This window comes from Loxodonta africana, chromosome 24 (assembly GCF_030014295.1).
Source record: "Loxodonta africana isolate mLoxAfr1 chromosome 24, mLoxAfr1.hap2, whole genome shotgun sequence".
NCBI classification, from domain to species: Eukaryota; Metazoa; Chordata; class Mammalia; order Proboscidea; family Elephantidae; genus Loxodonta; species Loxodonta africana.
Window position 1 is genome coordinate 37,118,973 of NC_087365.1, and position 13,267 is coordinate 37,132,239.

Here is a 13,267-nt window from a genome sequence, read left to right on the forward strand (position 1 = left end):
ATACACACACACTGGATTTTGAAGATTTGGTACATAAAAAGGAATGTAAAATATCTCATTGGTTATGTTGTATATTGATTACATGTTGAAATGATAATATTTTTGATACATCACGTTACATAAAATGTATTATTAAAGTTAATTTCACCTGCTGCTTTTTACTTTTTCAATGTGGTCACTGGAAAATTTTAAATTACACAGGTGCCTTGCATTTTATTTCTATTGGACGGTGTTGGTCTAGCTAATTACTCACAGCCATGGAATATTTAGACTGGCATTAACCACGCCACTAAAGTCATTTCAGGGTTTTAAAAACACTCCTGCAAGCAGAGACTTGTAATTGGCAGAGACCCTGCTGTTCCACCATGTTTAGTAAGTACCCGGTTGGCAGGGCAAAGGGCCCTCAGAACCCTGCCTCTTACATGCAATTAATTGCCTTCGATGGAGATTACCACTAAGCTCCATGCCAGGACAACACAGATACAAGTCACATGTCTTGCTGGCCTTGGTAGGGCTCAATTTATGGGCTTAGGTTCAAATTCAAGGGCTGAGGCCTAGAGGGGTTCTTTGGACCCCGATGCAGTGCCCCTGCTGGGAAGCAGCCAAGTTGTGTGTCTTTGCAAGGAGCCGCCTGGCTGCAGAGTTGAAGATGGACCCTGGCTGCCCTCCGCAGGCAGTGCCGTGTGGAGGAAAGACCTCAGCCTGGAGTCAGGAAAACTGTGTCCTTGGCCCAACTCTCCCATCCCCTCCATTTTAGGTCCTAAACTTGACACCAACCCTCTCCAGGCCTCAGTTCCCCTGTCTATGCAGTGGGGGCAATGGTGGTTGATGACCCTTCCCATTTAAAAACTGGAGCTATTTTAGATGATGTCTTCACTCTCTGTGGCTGCTCCATTTTAATTTAAGGCTGGAATTAAAATGAAAAACCTCAAGGAGGCACCCTGGGTCTTTATGGGGTTACTCAGCCTGGCAGGGGCTTCCCAGGCCTACCTCCCACCCCCAAACCCTGGGAGGCAGAGTGCAGATGGAGCTCAGAGTCCGTCCAGGTAGAAAAACCTAGCTCTGCATGAGTGGTGGACTATGTGGGGAGAAGAGTCAGAATCTGGAGGCTCATGTGACAGGTGTATGAACTGACTGTAATGGACACTCAGGGCTCCTGCCCAGCTTGGCGGAGGTCCAGATAAGGATATCAGTTATCAGAGGAGAGGAAGGTCCCAGACCCAGGTGGAAGGTCACAGCTTGGCTCCCTGGGCTTCCCTCCAGATGAGCGCTTGGGTGGGGTGGCTCCCTCATCCCAGGAAGCTGGCTGGGCCCAATTCAAGGGTCAGAAGATGTGAGTCTGTTGCCCCCTAGTCCTGTTAGAATCCTCACTGTGGCCTACTGAACCTTGCATTAGATGCACCCAGGATGCTTGGTGAGTGGGCAGATTCCCAGATGCCCCCAGCCAAACTGGAAGAGAACCCCCAGACATGGGGTCTGGGCATTTGTGGGCACAACCAGCCTCCCCAGAGATGCGAAAGCACAATGATATCGAAGAACTCTGTGTCTAGGCAGAGTTAGTGGTGCTCAACCTTGGCTGTACACTGGGACCACCTGGAGAGTTCTAAAAGCCAGGTAGACTCCCAGGCCTCAGCCCAGACCAACTACTTAAGAATCCCTGGGGTGTGGCCCGGATGTTAATATTTTTTTAAGTTTCCCCCAAGTGATCCCAGTGTACAACCAAGGGCTGCCCCTGTCCCAGATCAATTCTAAGAGCCTCAAGATGGATGTCTGGGGGAAAGGGGAGAGTTGTAAGGCAAGTAACTTGCCCAAGGACATACGCCAAGATGCTGGCAAAGCCAGTCCAGGAACCCAGGCCTCTTCCCTGATCCTGGGCCCAATTTCTCTCCTGAGGCTGCATCTCCTCCTACAAAGCAGAGCCTGGGCAGGCAAGACCCACAGTATTTCACTTTAATAATGCTGGTCTCCGGTACAGTCAGGGCCACTACCATGATGGGGCAGGAGCCATGATGGCGATTAGCAGAGCCATAAGTCTTTCACTTTATCCAAATCTTAGGCAGTAATTTAGGAAATTTAATTAAAGGGGGGAGAAATGGGGACATCTCAAGTTCCTTGCCTCCTGTTATAATGAGTGAAATACACCAGGCTGTAAAAGGAAACGCTGTCTGAGACGCAGCCTTGATGTTTTATTGCCAAGTTTTATTCGCTGATGTAAACGTAATCGCTGGAAACCGGAGCTCTATTAACACACATATTTTCACACATCCAGAGCCCCGCCTGGGCCGCCCTCCCTGTGGGCTGGCTCACCCACCTCCTCAGGTCAGCCCTGGTGCTTTTTGGGCATGTCTGTGCCAAGTCTGGGTTTCCCCACTGGTTTCATACCCTCTCGTGGCAGATAAGACGTTAATAGAACTCTGTTGCTCCTCGGAGCTCAGTAATGCATATTCTGGAAATTAGGCAGCTACATACCGAAGCCATTGTTCCCCCTTATAAATGGGCTCCCTCAAAGCCAGTGACCGTGGGGTCTCCGATAAACTCTCATGAAGCGTCACTCCACGTGTTATTGGTGTGTTAAAAGGTGCAATTCCGGGCTTACATTGCTCATTGTTAGGGGCTGATACGTTTAAGTAGTTTCTCCATGAATCAGGCAGCTTAGGTATTTTCCCCCTCTTGGCATTGATAGATGAGCAAAAGGAAGCCATTTAGACGGCGCTGTATAGGGCCCTGGCCCACATGGTGAATGATTTCCAATGCCTGGTTTAATTTATTTTTAAATGAAATTTGTTATTGATTCTGGATTAAAAGGACAAATCTTACGGCTGTTACCACTGACAGAGCCACGGTGCTCAAGTGACACTTCTCAAGGAAAAGAAGGAGGGTGGACTCCTTGAGTCAAGGGGAGGGTGGAGACTCCCCGGGGAGACTGGGTCAGAGGTGAAGGCAGTGCAAGAGCCCCTGCCTGTGAGGAACCTTAAAAAGGTTGCCTTACCCACTGAAATACTTGACATGATGTTCACCTTCTAAGCCTCATTTGTATAATGTGGCATGATATTTGCCTAATAGCAATGATATTTGCTTTATGGCATCCCCTTCAAGGGACTAGAAGGTGCTTGTTTAATTGCCTCCAGAGATGGGAGGCTCACTATCTCCCAGGGTATAGCCAGAGTGAAATACGTGACAAGAGCCACCCACCCTAGTGAATCTCTAGATTATTTCCTGGGGTAGTCATTGATTGCTTTTGATCTCTGTTAGGCTCTCAGCACCCACAGGGCCTGTAGTTTGCCCTTGAATCAGTGAAGCAGACAAGAGGCAGAATTACACAGGGATGGAGCAGGGGCTGGGGCTGTGTCCATTCCACCCAGGCTTTACCCTGCCTCACTGTGTCATCTTGTACAGGTTCTGTCTATACTCTAAGCTTCAGTTTCCTCATCTGTAAAAGGAGGATGGCAATACTAGTGGCCTCAGGGGTTGTTGTGTGAATTATATGAGATCATGGGTGGGAGTGTAACTTTTAAACTGTAAAGTGCAATTTAGGTGCTGCAGGAGAAACAAATGGGACAGTATGGTCTAGTGGGAGAGCCTTGAGCTGGGAGACAGTTCTGTTGTGCTTGGTTGTGTGACTCTGATGAAGTCACTCACCCTCTCTGGGCCTTAGTTTCCTAAACTGCAAAGATGGGGGTTAAACTAGATGAACTCAGGCATTATGCTGAGAGCGTGGGCTCTGGAATCAAACATATCACAGCTCTATTACTCCCTTGCTATGTGAGTTTGGGCAAGATAATTCACCTCTCTGCGCCTCTGTTTCTTTATATAACAATAACAGCCAACGCGTATCTGCATTTCCCACGGCCAGGCACTGTTCTAAGTGCTTTCCATGTAGCAACTCACTTAATCCTCATAACAGTCTTGTGAGGGCTGTATTATTATTATTATTATCCTTATTTTACAGATGAGTAAATTAAGGTACAGAAAGGCTAAGTAACTTTTCCAAGGTCACAAAGACAGCAAGGATTCAAAACTCAGAAAGTATGGCTGTAAAGCCCACACTAATGAGATGATGTAAAGTTGTTAGCACAGCGCTGGTGTGCAGCGATGGGCCAACCAAGGGGAAAGGAGAAGGTGGCAGGCATTTCTTCCTGTAGGAGAAATAGATTGGACCTTGACCAATGGGAGACTCAGCTAGACGCAGGAGAGAAAGAAGCACTGGGAAGGTAAAGACAAGATGAAGTTAAGGCATGCTCAGGCAGGGAATGGGGGTTGGGGAAGAGGGTATTGCAGGAAGTGAGGTTGGGACCTGGAATGCAAAACTAGAGAGATCAGGATTTCTCTAATAAACACAGCCGTTGGAGAGTTTTGGGCAAAACTGTTACATTATGAGACTCTTCAAAGCCATGAAATCCCTGGAGGTTTGTCCTTGAAGGAACCTTAGAGGTTACTGGGTTTAACCCTGTTCTAGACTGGAGTCCCTGGGGAAAAAGGATTCATGAAGACCAGATGGTGGGCCAGTGGCACAACAGGGCCTGGAGCCCAGCTGTCCCATCCTGGCCTCCTTTCTCAGCAGCCCAAGCAGTGTCTCTTGTTTTCTTCGCTCTCTCCAAATCTACTGTCTCTTCCTGTCCCCTTGTCTGAGCCCCTCTCCCTCCAGTCTGTGGTCTAAAAGGAGAAAGCCCTGGGTTTCAGCCCCAGTTCTGCCACCACGTTCTCCTGGAGAGGCCTCAGGCTGGGGTTAAAAGAGTCCTGGGTTTCAGTCTTGGCGCTGCTATGTGATCCTGAAGACTCTGTGTTCTTTATAATGGGAGCAATAACACCCCTCATGTTGGCAGTGAAGCTCAAGTGAGTTAATGAAAGAGGCTTTTGTCGAGTCCAAGGCGCCTGGCAATCCCTGGATAGCCCAAATTCCACCTCTGTGTGGGAAAGTGACAAGTGAGTCAGTTGGGCAAAACAGCCCTTAAGGGCCCAGAGAGTAGTGGTCCAGGACGGGCTGGGAGAAAGCAGGGACCTGTCCGCGGTGCTGAAGGCCACGCGGCACCGCCCTTCCAGCGGGGGCTGTCTGTGGTGCTGAAATAATAGTGTGCGAGGCATTTGGGGGCTGTCCTTAGAGCACCCCATATGGTGTGCTCCCCGCCATAATATTGGAAGTGGGGGGAGGATGCGAGGACCGATTAAAGACAGCAGAGAAAGGCTGTCCCTAGGGCTCTAATCACGATCTCAAACTTGCGCTCTTAGTAATGCTGGATCCACCTGGGGCCTGGAGTCGGGAATGGGCCGTCTGCGACGCTCATCCTCTTTTGGGGGCAGCAGGGTTTTTTAGGGGAGGAAGCCGGAGGACCTGTCCATGGTGCTTAACCCCCGCGTCCCTAAGAGGTAGCGGAGGCGCCGTCAGCTGCGCAGAAATTGTCGGGATCGGCGCTGTCCTCCTCCGTGGGGCTGAAACAGCGGAGACACGGACATGTCGGGAAGGAGATCAGGGGGAAGGGCAAGGGATGAGAGCAAGAAGGACTCTGCCGGGGAGTCAGGGGCCTTCCCCCTACACTCGCCATGGAACGTCAGGGAAGGTACTTCTTTAATTCGATGTGCTTGCTCCTCCTTTAAATGGGGCCACAGGCCTGCCCTCGTGTCTGTTCTGAGAGTCTGACCCCACAGCCCAGGAGAACGGTCAGGTGAAGGAACCTGAGAATCCCGTTGGATTCCTGCTCTTGGGAAGGGGAGGGACTTCATGCTCCTCTCCCTCCCCCTAACACACACACACATTCCGTCCAGGCCCATCGGTCCGGGGAAAGGAACCTGACAGTCCAGAAGGGGGCGATTCGATCTACTGCGTAGGACCCCGCATTTCTAAAATGGAAGGAACTCCAGCGATGGGCCTGCTTCACTCCCATTATACAGATTCCAAAACTGAGACCCAGAGAGAGGACAGCAAAAACAATAAGTATTGAGCTCCTACCATGTGGGCAACATTATGCTAAGTGCACAAATATACAATTTCACTAAATCCTCACCACGACCCCTGAGGTTATTAGCCCCTTTTCTCAGATGAAGACCTTGAGGTTCAGAGGTAGATACCCAGACAGAATCACACAGCACTCTAACCAGATCTCCTGTGTCTCAGCCCAGGTTCCTTCACTACCCCACCCTCAGCTCCACCCTTGCTGCCTCCCCGGCCTGGCACCTCCGTGCTAGCAAAGTTGAAGAGTCCCTGTAAGGGCGTTGGGTCTGGCGGCAGGTATATTGGCTTTTCCCTTTAACTCGCTGATTATTTCTGTTTCTGAAGCCAGTCGTATTGTGCTTTGGAAGAACCAGGTCCCTGGGGTGGCTTCCTCCCCCCAGCCCGCCCCCACCCCGGCTCTCGGGCTGGGGAAAGTTGCGGGTACCGCTTTAAAAATCCCAGGCTGGGCAAAACTTTGATGATAAATCAAGCAGTAGATCCCTCCGCCGCCGCCTCTGCGGGGCGGGCGGGAGCGAGTGGGAGGGAGGGGTGCGTCGGCTCGGCACCGAGCTGAGTGGCCTTCCGCGGAAGGGAAGAGTCCCGCAGTCGGAGGCGGCCGGCTGGGCGTGCGCTCGCTACCCGCAGCCGGGGCTGGGCTGGAGCCGGCGGGGGCTGGAGCCGGGGCCGTGCCGGGGCCAGCGGGCGAAGGTCAGCGGCGAGAGCCAGGCAGCCAGGCCTCACGGGGCAGGGGGCGGCGGGCGCAGGGTCTACGGTCTCCCGAGCCCGATGTGAGGCGGTGGCGCCCCCGGCCCGAGCGCGCAGCATGGGGGCCCCGCTCGCGGTGGCGCTAGGCGCCCTCCACTACCTGGCACTTTTCCTGCAACTCGGCGGCGCCACGCGGCCCGCGGGCCACGCGCCCTGGGACAACCACGTCTCCGGCCATGGTGAGTTCGGTCTCCGCCCCCGTGGACTTCCCCATCAAACCCCACCCGGGTCTGCGCCGCACCAACTTGGCCACCTCCGGGCTCGAACCCGCGCAGACAGTGGTGGGAGTCCCAGGGCGCCCCCTGCGGGGACCGTGGACCCCCCCCCGGGTCCCTGGCCACCCTTGCGGGGAAGAGGGGCACCCAGTGCACGCTCCCGTTCGCCTCTCGTGGAGCCCCACCACACACACACACAGTCGTGCGAATACACACACCTCCATGGACACACAGCTATTCACCGACACAGACATTCAGATCCGCACTCAACTGCTTTCTCACACTCCTAACTCCTGCGCTCACACATCTCCAGACACCTCAGACACACTCGTCACTCACAAACACACTTATGCCAGCTATACAGGCTCTACCGCTGGTGGGCTCCCACCCTGCCAGCTGGCACACAGACACACACTCTCTGCCACAACTCTTTTGCCCGTCTGCTTGCAGATATGAGCGTGCGTGCACACACACACACACACACACACACACCCCGCACACACTTGTGAAAACGCTTTGCTTGCCCACTCATCGCTGCCCATCTGCCTTTCCCTTTGTGAGTTAACCCGCAGCTGCCCTTGTCACTCACGCTCCACACCTGCCCTTTAGGGCACCAGGAAAGGTCTTGGGGGGCAGAGGCCTGCCACTTGGGAACTGGTAGCCTCAGGCTGAAACCTTCCCTGTTAGGAGGTGGCATCTCAGGGACCAAGGCTGTGGGAATCCCTGGAAGACACTGGAATAGTTGGGATTGCTCTTCTAGCCCCAGACATGGGAGAGACAGGTATGTCAGGTGCTTTTGTCTGCCTCTGGGGGTGGGCAGCAAGCCCCTGCCATCCTTCCACAGGGTACCTTCCCTACCATCCTCATCCTTGGCCCTGGAAGACCAAAATGTGGGAAATCTCAACTCTATCCACCTTGGGAGCCAGGAAGCCAGCAAGCATCCCCAGCACTGGCTGCCTGAGTGTCAGAAGCTCCTTCTAGCCTCCGAGGAGCCCAAGTTGGCAGCAGAGTTGGATTGTCTGAGGTTGGCAGGTGTGGGGGCTCCTCCGTCCCCTATGAACTAGGCTCCAGTATGGGGGCTGGGCATAGATGAAAACGAAGAGGACCCTTCCTCCATCCATCCCCTCCCTGCGGGGGCTCCCAGTCTGGTGGGGGAGGCTGCAGCACCAGTGGTGGGCACTGTGTGCCCACGGCTGGGGGGAGGCTTGCACAAAGGGCAGAGAACTGGGTGATGTATTCTGATGGGAATGAGTGAGGGGTGTGTGGGTGGGTGGGATGGGGGTAGACGATCAGGGAAGGTTCTGCTGGGGCATGACACACAAGTGGGATGGCTCCAGGGGCCAGGGGGGCTTCCAAAGCCATTCTTGGAGGGTCTCAGATATTGGGGAACCACGACTCCCTGTACCCTTTTGCCTTAGCCACGTTTGACAGTTACCACTCTGTGTGTCATTTATGCACCCTTCGTATCCCTCATCCGATTTCTACCAACCAGGCTGGAGTGGTGGGAAAAAAGGGAAGGGTTCTAATGATGCTCAGATCAGGAAACCAAGGCTCAGAGAGGTGATTGGACTTGCCCAAGGTCACACAGGGAGTAGGTAGCTGAGCCGGGACTGGCCCCAGTTTCTGTCAGGCAAAGACAGTGCTTTTTCCAGGACATTCATCTCCCTGTCAGATTCCCTCCCATTCAAGGGAAACTGGGAATTCCTCCCTCCCCTCCCCTCCTCGCTTTGCTCAGTTCCTTGGCACTGCTGGGATTTACACTAGGAGTTTTCCAAGGAAGTGCTGCCCTGAGTTTGTGGTCCACAGAGGAATGATGACTGGGGCTCTGAGGTCCACAGCCACCCCATCCCTGGAGCACCAGACCCCAGGGAGTTGGATGCCACTCTATCATTCCTGAGGCCCCAAGTGGGCCCCCATAGGGAAGCAGGATTTGCTCTTTCAGTCCAAGTCTCTGCCTGCCCCCTGCTGCCAGCATGCTGAGGGCTGTCATTTCCCCTCCACACCCTGGAGAGGTCCAGCTAAGCCGCAGAGGAGGGGCTGGGCAGAGGCAAGACAGTGTTGGCTGCTGGGGAAGCTGGCCTCTCTCACCAACCCTTGGTGTGGCTCTGGCCAAGTGAGTCCACCTCTCTGGGGCTCCCTCTTCCCTCAAGAAGTGAAGAGGCCAGGCTGGCCTGCAGGGGCCAGGCTGCCTTCCCCTAATCCTGCCAGCTTCAAAGTCATCAAGTAGTGGCCACTGAGGAGCCCCCACGGGGTGCCCCTCTGCTGGGCCAAGCACCCGCCACCACAGGAAGGGTTTGGAGCCACTCACTTAATCACAAAAAGAAACTGTTATTAATGATAGTGAGACGTGGCGAATAAGTGGGTCATGTCTAATAAGCCATTTGTGTTGAGGAGGAGAATACCAATTTGATAAAAGCTGTGTGTGCTGAAAAAGCCCAGAAATTGCTGTTTAGCAGATTGGAGCCTGATCGTTTCATTATTCCTGGATTCCGTGTGTCCTCAGCTGATTCAGGAAATGTGGCTGGGTCGGGGAGGTGTCTATGTCTGGGTAGGGGGCTGGGGTGGGGGTTCCTGGGGAGGGCCCCACTGGCCTCAACTGCTTGGTGGCTGCTAACCTCTCCAGCTTGAGCTGAGCCCAGCCCAGCTGCCAGGCTCATGCCTTCCGCCTGCCTGCCCTGGGGCTTGTCACAGGGAGAGTCCGCGGTCAGATGGGTCGGCAAGGACATCTGCCTTGTTTCCGTTCTCCCTCCTACCTCCTCTCAACCCACTTTGCAGAGGGCTTTCTAAAGGCACGAGGAATGAATGAGGAGTGAATGGGGCGTTCCTCTCAAGGAAGCTGGGTTGGCTGTGGCCAGTGTCTGTACCTAGAAGTGCTCAATGAATGGCAACTATTTTGATTTTTCCATCTTAAAAAGTGTTAGCTCATTGCTACGAGGGCAGCAGGGATGGGTGGAAAGGGAGCTGATATTTATGAACCCCCTCCTTTGTGCTAGGTGCTACCAAGCCCTTTGCCAGTGTTAACACACAGAGGCTGGCATCATCCATGTAAGACGAGTGTTGGGCAGAGGAGAAACTGAGGTTCAGAGAGCACCAATGACTTGCCCAAGGCCACTGAAGCAGAGGGCTGGAGAGCCGTGTCTAGAATGGAGCTGTGTCTGCCAATTCTGGGCCTGCCTCCTCCAGGGCAGCCTTGAAGAAGGCTTGGCCCAGTCCGGTGACAAGGCCTCTTCCTCTGCACAGCCCTATCCCAAGTGTGCTTCCTTCCAGTGGCTTAGAAAGGTGACGGTATCTTCCTGAGGCCACATACAAGTTAGAAACAGCCACCTGGACTGGACTCCTTATCCAGTGCTCTTTCCAGATCTTGTCCAGGGCAGAATCTAGAGGGTATTTTGGGGGGGGGGGCTTTGTGAGGGCTGCAGACTCCCTGCCTTGGAATTACCCAGGAAGTTAGTTAAAATACAGATGCCAGGTCCCCCCATCCCAGACTACTGAATCACGATGATTGTTGATGGGGCCCTGGGATCTGCATTCTAATAAGCTCTCCAGATGATCCTTGTGTAGCCTGGAGTCTAGAAGCCACTGCCTTAAGTATTCACCCGTTCGGATGGAAGATGCCGGAATGGGAAATTATTTGGTGCTTGTGGCTGACCTGGTTTGGTTTTGCAGGGGACTGGGAGGTCCAGGAGGAGAATTGGTAGTACAGGCTGCTAACTGAAAGGTTGGTGGTTTGAACCCAGCAGCCGCTCCAAGGGAAAAAATGTGGCAGTCTGCTTCCATAAAGATTAAAAAAAAAATTACAGCCCTGGAAACCCTATAGGGTAGTTAGTCCTACTGTGTCTTATACGGTTGTTATGGGTCGGAATTGACTTGACGGCAGTGGGTTTGATTTTTGGTTTGGGAGGTCCAGGCTGGGGTAGGCATGTGGACCCGTCAAGGAGCCCAGGGAAGCCTCGCACTGCAGAGAACATCCATCCTCCCACCCACCCAGCCCCGTCATAAACACATACACACACTCCTAGGCCAGTGCCTTCAATTATTAATACACCCCAATGCAGACAAAGATCAGGCTTGGCCTGGTGCTTCGTCCACTGAGTGATTTGCCGTCCTGAGGTTCTTGTTACCAGGAGGGAGCAATGCAGGCTGGAGAGGGGGCAGAGGCCGCCAGGCCATTTGGCAAACAGTCTGTGCACTGAAAAATGACTCTGGCTTTCTCACGTCCCTTACCGAACCATAGGTATCTCACCATCAATAAGCCGGCTAGTTTGGTGGCTGGGAGATGGAGAAAATTGAGTCCTGTCTTCCGAAGGTTATAATGTTAAAAATGTGTTTGCCTTTGTCTCGGGCCTTGGTGATTATTCTATCAATTACGCCCTAAACACTCCGCCTTGGGCTGAGGGTTTCCCAGCCTCCTGTGGGGAATTGGCCCTCACAAGCAGTTTTCCCCAAGACCTTCACACCAATTGCTTTTGACACCTTGCCCATCAGCAGCTCCCACAGCCTTTTCTCCAAACAAGGTGAGCTCCTGGAGGCCGGCAGGACTAGCGGAATTCGGCTCATTGCCACAGTGACAGCAGGGGTGGTGGCGAAGTCACCTGTGGCAAACACGCAGGCAAGGTCAGGAGGAGCCGGTGGTTGGTCCCTTCTGACCCACCTGCCGCCCAGGTGAGAGGTAGGGTGCTTGGAATGAATTATGAGGCTCAGGCTGAGCTAGGGAGGCCCCTTAGGTCAGCTTCCTCAAGCCTCCTTCTTGCAGATGGGAACACTGAGGCCCATGGATGAGGGGACTTTTACTCAAAATTGCCCAGGAGGGTAGTGCTTGACTTTTTGGTATTTTGGACATGTTATCAGGAGGGACCTGTCCCTGGAGAAAGACATCATGCTTGGTAAAGTAGAGGGTTAGTGAAGAGGAGGAAGACCCTCAATGAGATGGACTGACACAATGGCTACACAATGGGCTCAAATATAGCAGTGATTGTGAGGATGGCACAGGACTGGGCAGTGTTTTGTTCTGTTGTACATAGGGTCACTATGAGCTGGAACTGACTTGACAGCACCTAACAACAACCTCCAACTCTGTACAAATAAAGAGAAAAATATATGGAAGCAAGTTGAGTGTTGTGCCAGATCCTTAAATGCTGTCTCATTTTATCCTCACAAGAACCCTGAGAGGAGGGCACTGCTCCTGACCCAAGGTACAGATGAGGAAACTGAGGTTCAGTGAAGTTAGCTGACTCCCCCAAAGTCACACACCTAACAAGTGGTGGAGCTGGGATTTGATCTCCAGGGCCCGTGCCCATAATGCTCTTGAATCCCAGAGAGAGGAAGGAGAGGCTGAGGTCACACAGGGAGGAAGGGCAGAGCTGGGCCTCAAGCCCACAGCTGGAGACTTGGCCCTGTGGTGAAAGGAGAGTGGTGACTGCCACGTTTCCTACCCGGGTGGTGTACAGCAGTGGAAGTGGGAACTTCCGTGGCCAGAATCCTGCTTTTCTGTCCTTTCACCCTCCCTAGAGGAAGGTGAGTGGTAAGAGGAGGTGCCTGGTATGAATGGTGCCCACGTGAGGCACAGGTGTCACGATGAGGAGGGGCAAGGGGGCATGCAGCAAGTCCACCTCCAGTTACTTGGCCATTGTGTTGGACTTGGGGGACCAAACCAGCTGCTGATTAGTCGTGGGAAGAGTCTTTCAACCCTGAAGGGAGTTTGGGGGCCAGCTGGGCACACAGGAGCCCCCATCCTGGCCCTGTTACCACCCCCACTGTAATGACCAGGGGCTCCAGGGCAGAGGTGTCCCTTGTGTCCTGGCACCCTCCACAATGCCCATCCTGGGGAGGTGGCAGGGAACGAAGGAATGGACGGCAAGGAGGACAAGGCAGAGGTCTGAGGGTCCAGATTCTTCAACTTTGGCTAATTCCAAGTCGAATGGATTTTTTTGTGTGTGGGGGGGGGGGGTAGCAAAATATATAGAACAAAACATTTGCCATTTTAACCACTGGATGGATTTTTAAACATTCAAATAATTTTTCTTTCATAAGAAACCCTTGTTTGTCATAGGAAAATTGCAGAATTGGAGCTCCTTCTCACCATTACTGTCCACGGCCAAGGACATCCTGGGGTGGCTAAGGCTGATGACACCTTGCAGCAAGTGGACCCAGGCCCAGCCCCTGGGGTGCATATGACATGCTGCGCCATGAGGGCAGTGGGGTCCAAGGAGTTGTGTTCCCCTCCCTTCCTCTGCCCCGAGATACCTGTTAGCTTCCAAAGAGACTTTTCCATCCAGAAAAAGGGCAGTGGGCTAACGGGGGAGGAAGCCCACCCTGCCCCTACCTGGTGACCCTGGGATCCATTGCCGGTCCAGCTCTTTCC

The 13,267-nt window shown here is 53.3% G+C and overlaps 1 protein-coding gene across 1 annotated transcript in view; it reads left to right on the forward strand.

The window, feature by feature from the left end:
• The first annotated feature begins 6,749 nt into the window (after positions 1 to 6,749).
• Positions 6,750 to 13,267, forward strand: part of VSTM2L (V-set and transmembrane domain containing 2 like) — a 36,076-nt gene continuing 29,558 nt past the window's right edge. Inside the window, exon 1 of the mRNA XM_003411709.1 lies at positions 6,750 to 6,870. Within this exon, the coding sequence (XP_003411757.1) occupies positions 6,750 to 6,870 (121 nt within the window). The remainder of the gene's footprint in view (positions 6,871 to 13,267) is intronic.